This window comes from Ranitomeya imitator, chromosome 1 (assembly GCF_032444005.1).
Source record: "Ranitomeya imitator isolate aRanImi1 chromosome 1, aRanImi1.pri, whole genome shotgun sequence".
NCBI lineage: Eukaryota > Metazoa > Chordata > Amphibia > Anura > Dendrobatidae > Ranitomeya > Ranitomeya imitator.
The window spans coordinates 736,664,765-736,686,455 of record NC_091282.1 but is presented as its reverse complement, the minus strand read 5'-3'; the positions used below and the strand labels follow the sequence as shown (position 1 = coordinate 736,686,455).

The 21,691-nt window shown below is 44.0% G+C and overlaps 1 protein-coding gene across 1 annotated transcript in view; it reads right to left on the bottom strand.

Annotated features, from left to right (window-relative positions):
• Positions 1–21,691, bottom strand: part of PRKCH (protein kinase C eta) — a 206,065-nt gene that overhangs the window by 61,549 nt on the left and 122,825 nt on the right. The window contains exons 5-9 of the mRNA XM_069733683.1: positions 14,790–14,878; positions 11,329–11,458; positions 4,052–4,179; positions 1,175–1,309; positions 163–336 (exon numbers count right to left, since the gene is read on the bottom strand). Coding sequence (XP_069589784.1) covers positions 163–336; positions 1,175–1,309; positions 4,052–4,179; positions 11,329–11,458; positions 14,790–14,878 — 656 coding nt within the window. The remainder of the gene's footprint in view (positions 1–162; positions 337–1,174; positions 1,310–4,051; positions 4,180–11,328; positions 11,459–14,789; positions 14,879–21,691) is intronic.

Below are 21,691 nucleotides of genomic sequence, written 5' to 3'. Positions count from 1 at the left end.
CGCAAATCTGAACGTAGCCTAAGACATTTCACACCCAGACAACCAGACTTTGTGCTGATGAGTGGCAAAAATGTAGAAATAGTTGTAAGAAAAATGGAGAATCTGGCTCGGTTTTACATCCTGAGTCCTGGAAGACGACACCTCTGTTTAGTGAGAACTCACCGGAGTCTGGAAGCAGCAGAAGAGCTGAGTAAGAAACGGGTGATTACACGCCAGGGCCAGGATGCGTTTCTCAGTCATGGTACATTCCACATCATCATCTTGAAGAATCACATCCTTCTTTAGCACCTTCACTGCATAAAGATTATCACCCTCTCTGGATTTGGCAAGCATCACCTGCGGGCACAAGACACCAGCGAGCTGGAGGTATCAGCACAAAACATTATCGGGACGGTCTGCCGTCAACTACAACAATCAACTTATCCACAAGGGGGCGTCAAAGCTTCTAAAAACATTACTGCTGGCCAAAGCCACTGAATTCAGGGCCACAAGACCATCTCAATGTGTAAGGGGGCTTCATGATTCTCCTAGGAAAGATGATGCTGGAGGAAAAGATCAGGCTGTTGGTTTTCAATATGCCTAATCCTTTCATTCCTGCAGACAGATCCATCTGGCTAAGGATCTGTTCGATTGTGAGTGTTTATTACTCTTATCTTTGTTCTTCAGAGCTACTCTGAGTTGATTTAGGACCACAAAATTCAGCTCAAGATTCATGTGGCCAGGAATTAGCAGTGAGGGTCTCAGGAGAAAGAATAAAACAGTTATAACTCTCCCCTTGTCTTGTAGTGATAATCTCCTACTGATAAAACACAGATTTTATTGAAACAGCAAAACATAGCCCAGTAAGTGACACATTGCTGGAATCGAGGTCTCTTCGCCTACATCATGCTGCTCTCAGATTTCAAAGCAATACCCTACTGACATTTTCCCTTTAACGTATTGGAAGTGAGTTCCAGTACCAGAAAGTCTATGGAAAGGTGAGAACTATTTTTGCAGATAAGTCTCTGCAGCTGCTAATTAGATTTGTACATTGACTCCAAATATGGCAGCCTTACATGTTCTGATTAATGACGTTTGATTGTTGAGATCTTCAGAAAAGAGCAACGTGAGATTGGTAAAACGCTGTGATACTAATAAATGTGCTGTATAATTCCAGATCTGGCGAGGGACCAACCTTCCCAAAGCTGCCTTTCCCCAGAACACGTAAGAAGGTGAAATCCTCAATCCCAAACTTGTACTGGGAGGACGTGTTGGAGAGAGAATCTTCTTCAGAGCCGTTTTCTGACCTGGAGGGACTGTTGTCTGAATGCTAAAAAAATACAATGGAAAAAAAAGAAGATGTAATACTTGACTTTATTTATAATTACTACAGTTTAAAGGGAACCTGCCAGATTCCCCAAAGACGTAGCATCATAAAGATCCCCAACACTGTGCCCATATTATGTGTGCTGATATGAGCGTGATTTTCCAAATGGCCATCTAGTCCATCGGCCGCTTATTTCCCCGAATAGTCCCGGCCTCGCGTGTTAAAATCACACCCACATGGGGTGACCGTCATCTTCTTCACTGTAGGAGCTCTGGCACAGGTGCATGACACCCTGTTCTGAATCTATGCTGGGCACAGTGAAAAAGTGGTCAATCAACCCAAGTGGGTGTGAATACAGCACCCGAGGCCAGGACTAGACTGGAGAAATAGATGCTTTGTTGAACTTTCTAGGTAATCTAGAATCTGAGAGCAGCATGATGTAGGGGCAGAGAGCCTGATTCCAGTGATAGTGTCAATACAATCAGTGTTTTATTAGCAAGAAATTATCACTACAGGACTAGGTGTCACGTCCCCCTATTCTGTATAACCCCGCCCCCACCACTAATTGGCAGCTTGCTAACATTGTATACAGGAAGCTGCCAATCAGGGGTGTGGGCGGGGTTATACACAGTTCAGCATTCATAGCACCGCTACATCTGCAGCAGAGAAAACAGGAATCGATCACAACTGTGGCACAGTGGAATCCGTCTCTCTGCCTCAACATTATGCTGCTCTTGGATTACATAGCAAAAATCAGCTGATGGATTCCTTTAAAATGTCTCTGTAATGCACAGGCGTTGTACGATTATTCATTCCCCACAGTTTCCTGTATTGTTGGCAGCACATCCCTGTTTATATGACTGGATGGGCTGCCTACAAATATTTTTTTTGCCTGTGTAAAAGATGCCAAACAAGTGTCTTGTAGTTTGATCATGGACATGTGCATCACTCATTAGTAGAATAATTAGCCAAATGCAATGAATCTGTACTGTAATCACCTAATACCATAATAATAATGGACTGATTTTTGTTTTAAAAGGTGGAATCTTCCAAGTTTCAGCAAAACTGGAACAAACTGCAAACAACTAACTGATTCCATGGGCTCAATCTGCCAGTTCACAGGGAAGAACGTTCACAAAACTGGTAAAGATCGCCACCTTGTGGTAACAAGTGTTTGTTTTTCACATTTAGAATATTTTTTATTATTATTATTTATTTATATCGCACCATTAATTCCATGGTGCTGTACATGAGAAGGGGTTACATACAGGGTTATAGATATCGTTTACAGTACACAGGTTTACAGTGACGGACTGGTACAGAGGGGAGAGGACCCTGTCCTTGCGGACTTACATTCTATGGGATAATGGGGAAGATATTTTTTTTTCAACAAAGAGGACCATTAAAATACATCACAAATGGCGTACCCCTGTCTAGAACTTTGGGGAGCATTTCAACAGTTAAACAAAAAATGTTGTATTGCATCTTATTTCTGCTGTAATTTATCCTGGCCCATTAGTACAAGTTACAGGGGAAATTCAGACCTCTGCCTGCGCTGCTGAACATATTTGTGTCTGCGGAGTCTCCCAGCAACTCCAGGCACCCGGCGATCATATGCAGGAGCTGCAGTCACACCCAACCATAGAGTCTAGAGGTCCAAAAAGGTCCCTGGGGCCCACTGAAAAAAGCGAATACTAATAAAGAGCCCAGCAGTATATAATTTGGGCTCCCTTAAAACCTGCAGATGCTGTATGGAATTTACTTCAATGTAGTGTGATATAATGTCTGTGCTTCTAGTGTATGCATGAAGACTATCAGGCACCAGAAAGCTCTACTTGCTATACAAGAGACTGCCTTTCCCTGCTGCACAGCCTTGTCCATGTACCTTTAAATAATAATTATTCCCAAAACATCGAGTTATCCCCTATCTCCAAGATAGGGAATAAGTTGCTGATCAGTGGGTGTCTGACTGCCGGGACCCCCAGCAATCCCAAAAACAGGCTCTAGAATCCCCAAAATGGGGTACTGCAGTCCCATCAAGAATGGAGTGAGGACTCTGCTCCATTCATTGTCTATGGTACTGATGAAAATTACCAACGCAATGTTTGGCAGCACCATAAACAATGAATGGATTGGATGCCGCACATATGTATCTCACACCATTCAGGATGGGGGCTGCGGCGCCCCGTTTTGGGGGTTCCACGGCCCCAGTCTTGGATATCACTGGGATTTCCAGCTGTAAGACAAGTTATCAGGCTTCCTAATGTGCTAACCGAGTGTCTTCGGCGTGCTCGAATAATATGTTGGAGCCCCCGCGGCTGCATGTCTCGCTGCTGGTCGACATCCTCAAACACGTGCAGGGGTTACCTGTTTGTTAGGCAATATCTGTATGTGTTGTAGCTGTATAACAGTCGCAGGGACTAGAACATATTTTTCCACCACGCCAAAAACACTCATCTAGCTCCCAAGCATGCTTAGATAACACCTTATCCAAGCACGTTCACTCATCACTACCGGTTCACCAGTAACAACTCAAAACGTTCATCGTCCATTTATGAAGACACAACAATAATCCTCCCCATAGTCACATTTTCCATTTTTGGAGGAACTTCTTTATAGAATTCGCCCACCATGTATAAATATGGCCTTATAGGCAATTATATAGACTGTCTTGTCTAAATGGTCAAACGTTGGGTCTGGGCTTTCCTACAACGGCTTCCATTCCTCTGGCTGTTAACCCCTTACCCGTGTGACAGGAATGCTCCCAGGCTGCAGACCCATTCCCGCCAACGCGTTTGCCAACTCCACCGAATTCACTCCACAGTTATGAGCCACGTTGGCCTCGCAGCGCTTGTGCACGTTCATCTTGCATACTACAAGGAGAGAGGATACCATTATTCGTGCGGCACATTGCAGTAACGCTTTTAGGACTTTTCAAACATCTGGACAAGAAAATGTCAAGTTCTCAATGTGGCAACTCTCTAAATTGCTCTTTAGAGAGTTGGAAAACTTGTCCCTGTGTGTTTTAGGCCGACTTCAAATTTGGGAAAAAAAACAATGCAAAATGCAATGGCGAAAATTGCTTGAAAAGGCAATCGATGAACTCCGCATCAATATTTTCACTACTATTCTGGGAGCCTTTACTCATTAATGATGGTCCATAATGGGGGTTGTGGTTTGCTATAAGAGATAAGGTGGTTTTCTGGTTCTGGAAAAAAAAAACCTCTTTCGCAGCTGCAGTTTGTTTAAAAACAAAAATCAAACTATGATGAAGGTCTATGAAAGGATGGGTATGGTAGTAGACCAGGGGGAGATAATCAAGTGGATTTCAAATAAAGCGTAAGTGCAACATGAATATACAAATATACAACCCAACAACCTGGGAGGGACACAATGTGTAATATACAGAAGAGAAAAAGCAGGACTCCATAGTCCAGTGTTCAATGGTTTATTGACCCATCATGCCAGGGCAAGATTTCATTCCAAGTGGTGAACTTTTTCAAGGCTTGTATATACAAATGAAAAAAAATTGTATTTAGGTAGTTGAATGAATATTAATAACGAACAAACATATGTAAGTACAAAGGTCTGGCGAAACGAGCATTGGGTGTGCTCCTGTGGTTGGGTATGTTCTATATTTGAAATATAGCTTTACGTCTTTAGGTCAGTAGCGTAGCTACTAGGGGGGCACAGGGGCGGTCCCTCTGTCCTCCCCTCGGTACCTACACTACTAAACTAAGTGGCACTGGGGGCTCATCTGGAGCTCCGCTACTGTATGGGTGTGCACAGGACAGAGTGGCCATACAGTTACACTCTGCAGCAGGGCAGGGAGACACGATCTCCCTCCCCTGCCACCGGGCTGCTATGGGGCCTGAGCAGGTAGGGGGAGACTCGGAGCATTATTAGAACCACACAGCAGGTGCAGTAATAGGGACACATATGGCAGCAGCGGCTCAGTATTGCGGTATCAGGTGCAGTAATAGAGGACACATACGGCAGCAGCGGCTCAGTATTGGGGTATCAGGTGCAGTAATAGGGACACATACTGCAGCAGCGGCTCAGTATTGGGATATCAGGGCGCAGTAATAGGGACACATACGGCAGCAGCGGCTCAGTATTGGGATATCAGGGCGCAGTAATAGGGTCACATACGGCAGCAGTGGCTCAGTATTGGGGTATCAGGTGCAGTAACAGGGACACATACGGCAGCAGAGGCTCAGTATTGGGGTATCAGGTGCAGTAATAGGGACACATACGGCAGCAGTGGCTCAGTATTGGGGTATCAGGGGCAGTAATAGGGACACATATGGCAGCAGCGGCTCAGTATTGGGGTGTCAGGTGCAGCAATAGGAACACAGGGCAGCAGCGGCTCAGAATTGGGGTGTCAGGGGCAGTAATAAGGACACATACGGCAGCAGCGGCTCAGTATTGGGGTATCAGGGGCAGTAATAGGGACACATACGGCAGCAGCAGCTCAGTATTGGGGTATCAGGTACAGTAATGGGGTCACATACGGCAGCAGCAGCTCAGTATTGGGGAATCAGGTGCAGTAATAGGGACACATACGGCAGCAGCGGCTCAGTATTGGGGTATCAGGTGCAGTAATAAAGACACATACTGCAGCAGCGGCTCAGTATTGGGGTATCAGGTGCAGTAATAGGGACACATACGGCAGCAGCGACTCAGTATTGGGGTATCAGGTGCAGTAACAGGGACACATATGGCAGCACCGGCTCAGTATTGGGGTATCAGGTGCAGTAACAGGGACACATACGGCAGCAGCGACTCAGTATTGGGGTACCAGGTGCAGTAACAGGGACACATACGGCAGCAGCGGCTCAGTATTGGGATATCAGGTGCAGTAACAAAGACACATACGGCAGCAGCGGCTCAGTATTGGGATATCAGGTGCAGTAATAGAGACACATACGGCAGCAGCGGCTCAGTATTGGGGTATCAGGTGCAGTAATTGGGTCAAATACAACAGCAGCGGCTCAGTATTGGGGTATCAGGTGCAGTAATAGGAACACATACGGCAGCAGCGGCTCAGTATTGGGGTAAGAGGTGCAGTAATAGGGACACATACGGCAGCAGCGACTCAGTATTGGGGTATCAGCAGGATGAGGAGTTTGTGCAGGAATAGATGTTGATGGGGCTGGAATATGAGAAGTGAAATATGTCTTTGTTGTAATCTCTGCAGATGAGTCCTGGCTGAAAGAAGTTGTCATGATGGTCTGGGCCAGATGGAAAAGACGGGAAAAATGAATGACTCCATCATAAAGAATGTCTGCTGTAAGTCACCATCTGTAACTGTGCTGTGATCTCTTATATGGTCTGCAGGACTGGGATCTACCAATATATGGTCAATATATGGCGGTAATATCAGTGTTGGTCTTTGTATAGAGATTTTTTTTTCTAGTAACAGTGCGGTCATTTTCTGAGGTTCTCCTACATCCAATATTATAGTGTAATACTGGAATGTTCTTAATCTACATTGACTCAACTGGATTGCTCACCAGGTTTGTCTCCATGTGGCCAATTAGTTTCTATTTTCACTATTAAGTGTTGCATTTATGAACCTTATTGTTTGCATCCACATTGTCATTATTCATTCAGCTAGATGAAATCTTTCTCTCTCTATACATACACTGGCAATTTTGTCTCTAATCTTTCATGTACCATTTAACTTTAATATATCTAATTATATATATACTAGATGGTGGCCCGATTCTAACACATCGGGTATTCTAGAATATGTATGTAGTTTATTTATGAAATTTTCAGAATAATGCAATTTATACACAGGATTTGGCCGGCTGGCCGCGACCAATTAGCGAAGCGTGGTTCAAATTCCACGCCAATTCGCGGGCGGACTGCGCCTGTCGCTGATTGTTCGCAGCTGGCCGGGCGTGACCAATCAGTGAAGCCAGGGCCTGCTCCAGGTTTTTGAGGGCCCCGGGCGAAAGAGTCTCAGTGGGCCCCCATCTTTAACACATACCACGATTCATGATGCACAGATACAGCAGAGAAATATACCACAGCCAAGTAGCATATAACACAGCCAACGTAGCATATAACACAGCCCACATAGCATATAACACAGCCCACGTAGCATATAGCACAGGCCATGTAGTATATAACACAGCCCACGTAGCATATAATACAGCCCACGTAGCATATAACACAGCCCACGTAGCATATAACACAGCCCACGTAGCATATAGCACAGCCCACGTAGTATATAGCACAGCCCACGCAGTATATAGCACAGCCCACGCAGTATATAGCACAGCCCACACAGTATATAGCACAGCCCACGCAGTATATAGCACAGCCCATGCAGTATATAACACAGCCGACGTAGTATATAACACAGCCACGTACATTGCACAGCCCACGTAGTATATAACACAGGCCACGTAGTATATAACACAGCCCACATAGTATATAACAGCCACGTAGTATATAGCACAGCCACATAGTATATTGCCTAGCCACGTACATTGCACAGCTACGTAGTATATAGCACAGCCCACGTAGTATATAACACAGCCACGTAGTATATTGCACAGCTAACGCAGTATATAACAGCCACGTAGTATATTGCCCAGCCACGTAATATATTGCACAGCCACGTAGTATATAGCACAGCCCACGCAGTATATAACACCACATGCAGTATATAACAGCCCACGTAGTATATAGCAATGTGGACACCATATCCCTGTTAAAAAAAAAAAAAAACCTAAAATAAAAAATAGTTATATACTCACCTTCCGACGGCCCCAGATCCAGGCGAGGCATTTAGCGATGCTCCGGTCCAAGAATGCATTGCGGTCTCGCGAGATGATGACGTAGCGGTCTCGCGAGACCGCTACGTCATCATCTCGCGAGACCGCAATGTATGGGCCGGAGGGTCGCAAGGAGCAGGAAAGGCAGTGGAAGGTGAGTATATAATTTTTTTATTATTATTTTTAACATTAGATCTTTTTACTATTGATGCTGCATAGGCTGCATCAATAGTAAAAAGTTGGTCACACAGGGTTAATAGCAGCGTTAACAGAGTGAGTTACACCACGGCATAACGAGGTGTAACGCAGCCATTAACCCTGTGTGAGCGCTGACTGGAGGGGGCACTGACAGAGTAGGAAGGGGCGAATTCGCGGGCGGACTGTGCCCGTCACTGATTGGTCGCGGCCCGCAGGTTGCGACCAATCAGCGACGTGGGATTTCCGTTACAGACAAACAGATGGAAGTACCCCTTAGATGATTATATGGATAGATATATATCATATATCATTTTTCAGTTGGCTGATGATTACTATATATTTACAAATTATTTGTCCCAGGTTGTTGGGTTGCATATTTGTATATTCATGTTGCACTTACACTTTATTTGGAATCAACTTGATTATTCCCCCATGGTCTACCACCATATCCATACTTTCATAGACCTTCATTATTGCAGCCATCCACTGTAATTCATACCCACCTTTTTTGTTTCCTTGTTTGGTTCTCTTTTTATTCCAGGTTTTTAATGTTTATTTCAATAAAGATGCACTATATTTTATGTATCCTCTATCTGCCTTTTTTTTTTCCTCACATTTTCTCATATCCCAATACAGAAACTCCCAAATCCATTTACCAGATTACAGATGATCTTGGCAAGTCCCACCAGTAGGATATCCAATGATCAAAATTCTAATATGTGATTTAATGTGTATCCACAATATCTTCTTTCAATGACTTACTGTCCTATCTGCCTAATTACTGGGCTCTGGATTGGGACGTATCGTCACCATGCCTTCACGAGAGGTGTGTGTGTAGGGTTGGTGATGATCCGTCACCCCAAAAAATGACAAACCTAACAAGTGAGGAGAATGGGCACCTTTGGTGTCCATCATGTATTGGATCCAGCAGTGGATTCATTTTTTTTCCTATGATAGAAAATTGGAAATATGAAGTCCGATGTAAATCTCTTAAGCCGGCTACACATATTAGGCTTATGTGGGCTGAACCCGCCAATATCGACAGGTTTGGCCAAGGGTCTAATATATATGGGGGCACGGGCTAATTGATGGTTCGGAGAGATGTCGATCAGGCATGTCAGCGATCTCATTTGTTCTCCCTGAAATAAGCCACCAACCAACGTGTCAGTTAACGGCTCTCTCACTCACTTGTTTGGCCGACCTTTCCTGTGCTCGAGGGAGTCTGCCGAGATGGCTGTTGACCGAATGAACTTTCAGCACACAGCCATTGAGCATTTTATATGTATGGCCAGCTTTAAGGCCCCAAATACTCATTGGTTGGAAATCGTCCGAACCCGCCAACCATCTGATGTGTATAGGGAACCTTTGGACTCTCGGTCAATAAAAGATATCTGAGAAAAGAAGGGTCAGGGCATTGCAATTTTTTACACCCGATCCTTTTGTTTTCTGAGTAGACAACTTGCTGCCAGAGGTGCCCGGCAGCAACTTTCTCCTCCATTCCTGTGGAAACACATGGCAAGGACTCATATGTGGGGAAGTCAGCGTGACGGTCTCAAGAAAAGAACCCAATGGATCATTGGTGTCAGTCACGTGATGGATTCAGCACGTCTGTGACAGAACTGAAAATGGGAAAGGACAACACACGTGTGAACTCATTTTTTTTTAATATATAAAAAAATAAAAATAACTAAAGTAGAAGAACTTACATTTTCCAGAAAGATTTTACAGTTATTTTGATATGCAGCATGACATTGCTAGGGTCACTGTGGCGGGCAGGGGTTTATTAATGTATTAATTATTAGAATTTTAGTTTTTATGACAAAATTAACTTTTTTTTCTTTTCACATTTTGTTTTTTTTTTTTACATTTTAGATGGCAATAGTGTCTGGTCTAGTTAAAATATAACATGCTGTAGAGTAAGGCCCCTCAATGTCTGCAAATCAGCGGTCATTATGGGGTTCAAAAACTACTAAACTAAAAAAAGGCACAAAACTAACAGAGAAGCTGCTCTTGTTGCCCATGGCGACCAATCAAAATGCTGCTTTCATTTCTCCTGACCTGGGTAACACTTGAAAGCTAAGCTCTGATTGGTTACTATGGACAACAAGGCCCATATTGTTGAAAAAAGCCCATAGTGTCCTAAAAGAGTAAAAGTATGTTAAGTATGTTTTCCAAACAGAATATATATATATATATATGTATATATATATATATGTATATATATATATATATATGTGTATATATATATATGTGTATATATATATATATGTGTATATATATATATATGTGTATATATATATATGTGTATATATATATATATATATATATATATATATATATATATATATATATATATATATATATATATATATATATATATATGAAAATAGCTTCCAGGATGACACAAATAACCAAAGTGATCAAAGCTGTCTAAAAGAAAGATGGGCTTTGTTGTCCACAACAGCCAATCAGGGTTCAGCTTTCATTTTTTTTAAACAACTGGCAAAATTAAAGCTGTGCTGTGATTAGTTAATATGGGCAAACACAAAATTTATTTGAAACATTTTGGGCCAATTTGCTCCAGTACGTTGTCCGCTCCTAAGGAACGTTATTAACAGCCAATTTGAAAAATTGGTAACAACCTGACAAGAGAGACAAACGGTTAGGAAAGTGAATCAAAGAGAAAGGGGTGATAGGAACTGTAGTAAGAACGACAACAGGGATTTTCAGGAAATGAGTCCAATATGAAAACCAGTTCTGCATTGTGGAATGAGCTGAGGAACCAGCAACAAATCTGCGGAGTTTGGGTATACAATGCAGTATGGCGCAATTCACACTGTTATCAAAGCAGCCACTATTGTAGAAGACACGAAGGAGAGGACAGGCTGGCTGTGAAAAGGATCCAAACTTCCAATGAATGAGTCCTCCTGGTTCCCATGTTTGTTTGTTTTTATATCCAGATAATACATTTAATATGAAGCGGTACATTATACTGCACACTATTGCGGCACATGTGATTACAACATGACTTACTTTTACACTGTAATCCCTGCCTCATTAGCCCCCATAATAATGACCCACAATGGTCACAGAACGTCAGCACCTTGTAATTATGGTCATGAAACTTGTGGGGTAAATTGATACCGAATCTCTGTTCAAAGATCTAAATGCAAAACACATAGTTAACAAAATTACATATATATCTACATATATACTCTCATATGTAGTAATAATACATATATATCTACATACAGCTCTGGCAAAAATGAAGAGACCACCACATCAAATCCCTGTCATGGGCAGCCCAATCTCCATACCTGAACCCCATTGAAAACCTCTCGAATGTAACCAAGAGGATGATGGATAGTCATAGAAGAACTGCTTACATTTTTGTACCAGGAGCACTGTGAAAGACTGGTGGAAAGCATGCCAAGACGCATGAAAGCTGTGATTAAAAATCATGGTTATTCCACAAAATATTGATTTCTGAACTCTTCCTGAGTTAAAACATTAGTATTGTTGTTTCTAAATGATTATGAACTTGTTTTCTTTGCATTATTTGAGGTCCGAAAGCACTGGGTCTTGTTTTTTTTTATTTTGACCATTTTTCTTTGTCAGAAAATAAATACAAAATTTACTGCTTGGCTATTCGGAGACATGTAGTCAGTAGTTTATAGAATAAAAGAACAATTTACAATTTACTCAAAATATAGGTATATAGAGAAAAATCAGACAAACTGAACATTTTGCAGTGGTCTGTTAATTTTTGCCAGAGCTGTATATACACTCATACGTAGTAATATATAATATCTATATATCTATCATTCTGTGTATGTAAACTAGCTTGGGCTCCAGGGCCAATGTTTCTCACCACCTTCTTTTTCAGATAACCACTGATGCTGCCAAGTTCATGCCCCCTATGTGCCTCCATACATTAAAGTGGTTTTACAGTTTTAGAAAAGTGTTGCTTGTCTTGTGAAACAACAAAATCACATAGTACTCACACTCCCGGGGTCCTGCCCTAGCTCTCCATCACTGCTGCAATCTCAATGTTTTTGTTGCATTGCTCAGGTAGACAGTTTACATCCCCGCTGCAGCCAATTACTGAGCTCAGCAGCTTGTGCCATCTTCCTAAACAGAGAATGGCTGCAGCGGTGATGTGATCACCAAGACTGGAGCAGTAGCAGACAGAAAGCGCAAGACTTGGCGAGGGTAAATAATATCTGATTTTGCTATTAAACACGACAGACCATCGTCCCATCTGTGCATTCACATACTAAAAATGCCCCATTTAAGGAGCGCGTGCAGTGATGATATTCGACTCCTTCACACTCAAGGATGCAGCAACAAATTTGAAAAAGACCCATGATGGGTCGAAACGTCAAACTTCCAGCACTGCTTGCCGCTTTTCTGTCCCCTTACCCTGCACTATGGTGAAATATTGTGCTAAATAAATCAGCAACAAACTAAAATCCTTTGAGAGAGTTCTAAGCCTCTATGCATCAATAAAAGCACCATTGTGGGTTTTATTATATTAATAATGCACTTTGTGCCTTAATATTACTAATAATGTACCTCCATATACTAATAATTCCCCCTCTGTGCCTCCATATACTAATAATTCCCCCTCTGTGCCTCCATATACTAATAATTCCCCCTCTGTGCCTCCATATACTAATAATTCCCCCTCTGTGCCTCCATATACTAATAATTCCCCCTCTGTGCCTCCATATACTAATAATGTCCCCTCTGCACCTCCATATGCTAATAATGCCCCCTCTGCACCTTCATATACTAATAACGCCCCCTCTGCGCCTCCATATAGTAATAACGCCCCGTCTGTGACTCCATATACTAATAATGCCCCCTCTGTGCCTCCATATACTAATAATGCCCCCTCTGTGCCTCCATATACTAATAATGCCCCCTCTGTGCCTCCATATACTAATAATGTCCTCTCTGTGCCTCCATATACTAATAATGCCCCCTCTGTGGTGCCTCCATATACTAATAATGCCCCCATATACTAATAATGCCCCCTCTGTGCCTCTATAATAATTCCCCCTCTGCACCTCCATATACTAATAACGCCCCCTCTGCACCTCCATATACTAATAACGCCCCCTCTGCGACTCCATATACTAATAATGCCCCCCCTGTGCCTCCATATACTAATAATGCCCCCTCTTGCCTCCATATACTAATAATGCCCCCTCTGTGCCTCCATATACTAATAAGCCCCCCTCTGCACCTCCATATACTAATAATGTCCTCTCTGTGCCTCCATATACTAATAATGCCCCCTCTGTGCCTCCATATACTAATAATCCCCCCTGTGCACCTCCATATACTAATAATGCCCCCTCTGTGCCTCCATATACTAATAATTCCCCCTCTGTGCCTCCATATACTAATAATTCCCCCTCTGTACCTCCATATACTAATAATGTCCCCTCTGTGCCTCCATATACTAATAATGTCCCCTCTGCGCCTCCATATACTAATAATGTCCCCTCTGCACCTCCATATACTAATAATGTCCCCTCTGCACCTCCATATGCTAATAATGTCCCCTCTGCACCTCCATATGCTAATAATGCCCCCTCTGCACCTTTATATACTAACGCCCCCTCTGCGCCTCCATATAGTAATAACGCCCCGTCTGCGACTCCATATACTAATAATGCCCCCTCTGTGCCTCCATATACTAATAATGCCCCCTCTGTGCCTCCATATACTAATAATGTCCTCTCTGTGCCTCCATATACTAATAATGCCCCCTCTGTGCCTCCATATACTAATAATGCCCCCTCTGTGCCTCTATAATAATCCCCCCTCTGCACCTCCATATACTAATAACGCCCCATCTGCGCCTCCATATACTAATAACGCCCCCTCTGCGACTCCATATACTAATAATGCCCCCCCTGTGCCTCCATACACTAATAATGCCCCCTCTTGCCTCCATATACTAATAATGCCCCCTCTGTGCCTCCATATACTAATAATCCCCCCTCTGCACCTCCATATACTGATAATGCCCCCTCTGTGCCTCCATATACTAATGCCCCCTTTGTGCCTCCATATACAAATAATTCCCCCTCTGCGCCTCCATAAACTAATAATTCCCCCTCTGTGCCTCCATATACTAATAATGTCACCTCTGCGCCTCCATATACTAATAATTCCCCCTCTGCGCCTCCATATACTAATAATTCCCCCTCTGTGCCTCGATATACCTATAATGCCCCCTCTGCGCCTCCATATGCTAATAATGTCCCCCTCTGCGCCTCCGTATGCGAATAATGCCGCCTCTGCACCTCCATATACTAATAACGCCCCCTCTGCGGCCCCAGAGCTGCAGGCGAAAGGTCTATCATTAGATACTAGGGGATTTTGAACTTATAAATGTCTTAAAGTCTGAGACACAGGAAGTGGTTTTGAAAAAAAAGATCTGGAGACCAAAGAAGATAAAAATAATAGAAACACGTCACCTTTTTTTCCACTTTCGTCGGATTGTTCATGCAAGTGCAAGCTGTGACGATTAACTGATGGCAGCGCTTGTGAACCACACACGTGCAAACTAGAGAAGGAGGAAAGACATTTAAATTACACATTTAATCACATATCTGTACAATTTTCATGGTAGAAAAAATTTAAATAATTTAACGAGAAATTAAAGGGTTTTTCCAGGACTTTCCAATCCTCAGAATAGGTTATTAATGTCAGAATTGGTAGGGGTATGACTGCCGACACCCCCAGTGGTGAACACAAACAGAAAAGTGGCCCCGGTGCAAGAACAGTGTAAGGGCCCATTGCAGTCCAATAACTCATCAGAATGCACAACACCGCCTGTCCCGACTCCGCTCCTTACAGGGGTCTCGCTATCCTAAGACATCGGTATTCCATACATTTATACAGACTGCTTTGAATATTGGAACGGGATTCAGAAAATCACTGCTGGTAAATACTGTTTAAACTATTTGTGGCTTTCTAATTGGAAGTGCAGATGCAGGGAGAAAGTAAAGTTATATTCTCCCTGCAGCCGATCGCTTATCGTGATCAGGGCTGTGAATAGTCAGCCATAGTCACTCCACCTGATTTTTAATGGACATCCTGTCCTGCAACGCCAAAACCATAACTGGGGCCAAGATCTTTGTGAATACCCTGGGGCGCTTTGGCCAGTCCGAATGGGAGAACCCTGAACTAATAGTGATCTTGATTGACCGCGAAGCGAACAAATCAGTGATGGGCTGGAAAAAATGGGCATATGCAAATAAGCGTCCCGAATATCTACCGAAGAAAGAAATTACCCAGCTTCCAATCACTTACCATAGCAATTTAATCTTGAAGCAACAAAGCCAAACCCATCTGTTCAGGAGTCTAAAATAGGCCGCTCCGGGCCATCCTTTTCGGGGATGATGAATAGGTTTGAATAAAAACCCCTTGAAGCGCTCTGAAATGGCAACAACTCCAATTACTCCTGCCTGAAGCAGGGAAGCTATAGCCTGTTCAAAACGGACTCTCACGCTGGGAGACGTAGGAGAGCGAGAGTGAAAAAAGTTCCTGAGGTAGAGTGGTAAACCCTATCCTGTAACCAGAAGAGATGCAGGGTGCAGGCCTGGTCCTTCCAGTGGTGGCTGGGTAATGTGGGGTGTTTGGCCTGTGGGTGCACATATCATAGTAGCAGCACGCCTGATGTAATAGTAGGGGCATTGGTAATAGGCTGTCATACGGGTAGAGGTGCATCTCACATAATGGTGTGAACGACATCTTATGCAGACCTGTGTGCAATTAGAATACTAGGCAGCCACCTCACAGTTGTTTGGTGGGTTACTAAATCGTTGCTTTATTAGTGTTTTGCACCTGTGCTGCTCTTGCCTTTCTTATGGGTGACCTACTCCCAGGGCCAGCGTTTGGGGCAGGCAGACGCCTAGGACCCCCACTCACAAAGAGCGCCCCCTGCGTCTGCAGCCCCTTTATGAAGAGCACCAGAGGATGTACAGCAGTGAATAAGCAGTGAGTCCCGCAGCGTCTCTCCCAAACCCCCATCCAGCCCCCCCCCCCCCTCTCTCTCTTTCTCCCTACCTGCAGTCAGTAATAGGGACACATACGCCAGCAGCAGCTCAGTATTGGGGTATCAGGTGCAGTAATAGGGACACATGCGCCAGCAGCAGCTCAGTATTGGGGTATCAGGGGCAGTAATAGGGACACATACAGCAGCAGCGACTCAGTACTGGGGTATCTGGGGCAGTAATACGGACACATACGGCAGCAGAAGCTCAGTATTGGGGTATCAGGTGCAGTAATAGGGACACATACGGCAGCAGCGGCTCAGTATTGGGGTATCAGGTACAGTAACAGGGACACATATGGCAGCTGCGAAAACAGAAAAAAACCCATCCGAGAAATTGCTACAATATTAGGAGTGGCAAAATCTACAGTTTGGTACATCCTGAGAAAGAAAGAAAGCACTGGTGAACTCATCAATGCAAAAAGACCTGGGCGCCCACGGAAGACAACAGTGGTGGATGATCGCAGAATAATCTCCATGGTGAAGAGAAACCCGTTCACAACAGCCAACCAAGTGACCAACACTCTTCAGGAGGTCGGCGTATCAATATCCAAATCTACCATAAAGAGAAGACTGCATGAAAGTAAATACAGAGGGTTCACTGCACGGTGCAAGCCACTCATAAGCACCAAGAATAAAAAGGCTAGACTGGACTTTGCTAAAAAACATCTAAGAAAGCCAGCACAGTTCTGGAAGAATATTCTTTGGACAGATGAAACCAAGATCAACCTCTACCAGAATGATGGAAAGAGAAAAGTATGGCGAAGGCGTGGTACAGCTCATGATCCAAAGCATACCACATCATCTGTAAAACACTGCTCCCTTGGGCATGCATGGCTGCCAGAGTCATGGGGTCACTAGTGTTTATTGATGATGTGACACATGACAGATGCAGCAGAATGAATTCTGAGGTATTCAGAGACATACTGTGTGCTCAGATCCAGCCAAACGCAGCCAAACTGATCGGTCGTCGTTTCATACTCCAGATGGACAATGACCCAAATCATAAAGCCAAAGCAACCCAGGACTTTATTAACCCCTTCATGACCCAGCCTATTTTGACCTTAAAGACCTTGCCGTTTTTTGCAATTCTGACCAGTGTCCCTTTATGAGGTAATAACTCAGGAACGCATCAACGGATCCTAGCGGTTCTGAGATTGTTTTTTCGTGACATATTGGGCTTCATGTTAGTGGTAAATTTAGGTCAATAAATTCTGCGTTTATTTGTGATAAAAACGGAAATTTGGCGAAAATTTTGAAAATTTCGCAATTTTCACATTTTGAATTTTTATTCTGTTAAACCAGAGAGATATGTGACACAAAATAGTTAATAAATAACATTTCCCAAATGTTTACTTTACATCAGCACAATTTTGTAAACAAAATTTTTTTTTGTTAGGAAGTTATAAGGGTTAAAATTTGACCAGCGATTTGTCATTTTTACAACGAAATTTACAAAACCATTTTTTTTAGGGACCACCTCACATTTGAAGTCAGTTTGAGGGGTCTATATGGCTGAAAATACCCAAAAGTGACACCATTCTAAAAACTGCACCCCTCAAAGTACTCAAAACCACATTCAAGAAGTTTATTAACCCTTCAGGTGCTTCACAGCAGCAGAAGCAACATGGAAGGAAAAAATGAACATTTAACTTTTTAGTCACAAAAATTATCTTTTAGCAACAATTTTTTTATTTTCCCAATGGCAAAAGGAGAAACTGAACCACGAAAGTTGTTGTCCAATTTGTCCTGAGTACGCTGATACCTCATATGTGGGGGTAAACCACTGTTTGGGCGCACGGCAGAGCTTGGAAGGGAAGGAGCGCCATTTGACTTTTTGAATCAAAAATTGGCTCCACTCTTTAGCGGACACCATGTCACGTTTGGAGAGCCCCCGTGTGCCTAAAAATTGGAGCTCCCCCACAAGTGACCCCATTTTGGAAACTAGACCCCCCAAGGAACTTATCTAGATGCATAGTGAGCACTTTGAACCCCCAGGTGCTTCACAAATTGATCCGTAAAAATGAAAAAGTACTTTTTTTTCACAAAAAAATTCTTTTAGCCTCAATTTTTTCATTTTCACATGGGCAACAGGATAAAATGGATCCTAAAATGTGTTGGGCAATTTCTCCTGAGTACACCAATACCTCACATGTGGGGGTAAACCACTGTTTGGGCACATGGTAAGGCTCGGAAGGGAAGGAGCGCCATTTGACTTTTTGAAAGAAAAATTATTTCCATCGTTAGCGGACACCATGTCGCGTTTGGATAGCTCCTGTGTGCCTAAACATTGGCGCTCCCCCACAAGTGACCCCATTTTGGAAACTAGACCCCCCAAGGAACTTATTTAGATACCTAGTGAGCACTTTAAACCCTCAGGTGCTTCACAAATTGATCTGTAAAAATGAAAAAGTACTTTTTTTTCACAAAAAAATTCTTTTCGCCTCAATTTTTTCATTTTCACATGGTCAGTAGGATAAAATGGTTCATAAAATTTGTTGGGCAATTTCTCCCGAGTACGCCGATACCTCATATGTGGGGGTAAACCACTGTTTGGGCACTCGGCAGGGCTCGGAAGGGAAGGCGCGTCATTTGACTTTTTGAATGGAAAATTAGCTCCAATTGTTAGCGGACACCATGTCGCGTTTGGAGAGCCCCTGTGTGCCTAAACATTGGAGCTCCCCCACAAGTGACCCCATTTTGGAAACTAGACCCCCCAAGGAACTTATCTAGATGCATATTGAGCACTTTAAACCCCCAGGTGCTTCACAGAAGTTTATAACGCAGAGCCATGAAAATAAAAAATAATTTTTCTTTCCTCAAAAATGATTTTTTAGCTTGGAATTTCCTATTTTGCCAAGGATAATAGGAGAAATTGGACCACAAATATTGTTGTCCAGTTTGTCCTGAGTACGCTGATACCCTATATGTGGGGGTAAACCACTGTTTGGGCACATGCCGGGGCTCGGAAGTGAAGTAGTGACGTTTTGAAATGCAGACTTTGATGGAATGCTCTGTGGGCGTCACGTTGCGTTTGCAGAGCCCCTGATGTGGCTTAACAGTAGAAACCCCCCACAAGTGACCCCATTTTGGAAACTAGACCCCGAAAGGAACTTATCTAGATGTGTGGTGAGCACTTTGAACCCCCAAGTGCTTCACAGACGTTTACAACGCAGAGCCGTGAAAATTAAAAATCATTTTTCTTTCCTCAAAAATGATGTTTTAGCAAGCATTTTTTTATTTTCACAAGGGTAACAGGAGAAATTGGACCCCAGTAATTGTTGCGCAGTTTATCCTGAGTATGCTGGTACCCCATATGTGGGGGTAAACCACTGTTTGGGCACACGTCAGGGCTCGGAAGTGAGGGAGCACCATTTGACTTTTTGAATACGAGATTGGCTGGAATCAATGGTGGTGCCATGTTGCGTTTGGAGACCCCTGATGTGCCTAAACAGTGGTAACCCCTCAATTCTACCTCCAACACTAACCCCAACACACCCTTAACCCTAATCCCAACTGTAGCCATAACCCTAATCACAACCCTAACCACAACCCTAATTCCAACCCTAACTCTAAGGCTATGTGCCCACGTTGCGGATTCGTGTGAGATATTTCCGCACCATTTTTGAAAAATCCGCGGGTAAAAGGCACTGCGTTTTACCTGCGGATTTTCCGCGGATTTCCAGTGTTTTTTGTGCGGATTTCACCTGCGGATTCCTATTGAGGAACAGGTGTAAAACGCTGCGGAATCCGCACAAAGAATTGACATGCTGCGGAAAATACAACGCAGCGTTTCCGCACGGTATTTTCCGCACAGCGGATTTGGTTTTTCATATGTTTACATGGTACTGTAAACCTGATGGAACACTGCTGCGAATCCGCAGCCAAATCCGCACCGTGTGCACATGGCCTAATTCTAAAGGTATGTGCACACGCTGCGGAAAACACTGCGGATCCGCAGCAGTTTCCCATGAGTTTACAGTTCAATGTAAACCTACGGGAAACAAAAATCGCTGTACACATGCTGCGGAAAAACTGCACGGAAACGCAGCGGTTTACATTCCGCAGCATGTCACTTCTTTGTGCGGATTCTGCAGCGGTTTTACAACTGCTCCAATAGAAAATCGCAATTGTAAAACCGCAGTGAAATGCGCAGAAAAAAATGCGGTAAATCCGCCATAAATCCGCAGCGGTTTAGCACTGCGGATTTATCAAATCCGCAGCGGAAAAATCCGCAGAGGACCAGAATACGTGTGCACATACCGAAACCCTAACCCTAGCCCTAACCCTAACCCTACCCCTAACCCTAACCCTAACCTAACATTAGTGGAAAAAAAAAATTTCTTTATTTTTTTATTGTCCCTACCTTTAGGGGTGACAAAGGGGGGGGTCATTTATTATTTTTTTTATTTTGATCACTGAGATATAATCTATCTCAGTGATCAAAATGCACTTTGGAACGAATCTGCCGGCCGATTCGGCGGGCGCACTGCGCATGCGCCCGCCATTTTGGAAGATGGCGGCGCCCAGGGAGAAGACGGACGGAGCCCGGCAGGATCGGCAAGTATGATGAGGTGGGAGGGAGCACGGGGGGGGGATCGGAGCATGGGGGGGGAATCGGAGCGCGGCAGGCGTGGAACGGAGCACGGGGGCGTGGAACGGAGCACGGGGGGGCTGGAACGGAGCACAGGGGGGTGGAACGGAGCATGGGGGGGTGGATCGGAGTGCAGGGGGGGTGATTGGAGCACGGCGGGGTGATTGGAGCACGGGGGGAGCGGACAAGAGCACGGGGGGGGGAGCGGAGCACTGGACGGAGGGGAGCCGGAGCAGTGTACCGGCCAGATCGGGGGGCTGGGGGGGCGATCGGTGGGGTGGGGTCACATTAGTATTTCCAGCCATGGCCGATGATATTGCAGCATCGGCCATGGCTAGATTGTAATATTTCACCAGTTATAATAGGTGAAATATTACAAATCGCTCTGATTGGCTGTTGAAAGTGAAACTGCCAATCAGAGCGATCGTAGCCACAGGGGGGGGTGAAGCCACCCCCCTGGGCTAAACTACCACTCCCCCTGTCCTTGCAGATCGGGTGAAATGGGAGTTAACCCTTTCACCGGATCTGCAGGGACGCGATCTTTCCATGACGCCACATAGGCGTCATGGGTCGGATTGGCACCGACTTTCATGACGCCTACGTGGCGTCATGGGTCGGGAAGGGGTTAAAGAAAAGAAGTGGAATATTCATGAATGGCCAAGTCAGTCACCTGATCTCAGCCCAATTGAGCATGCATTTCACTTGTTAAAGACTAAACTTCAGACAGA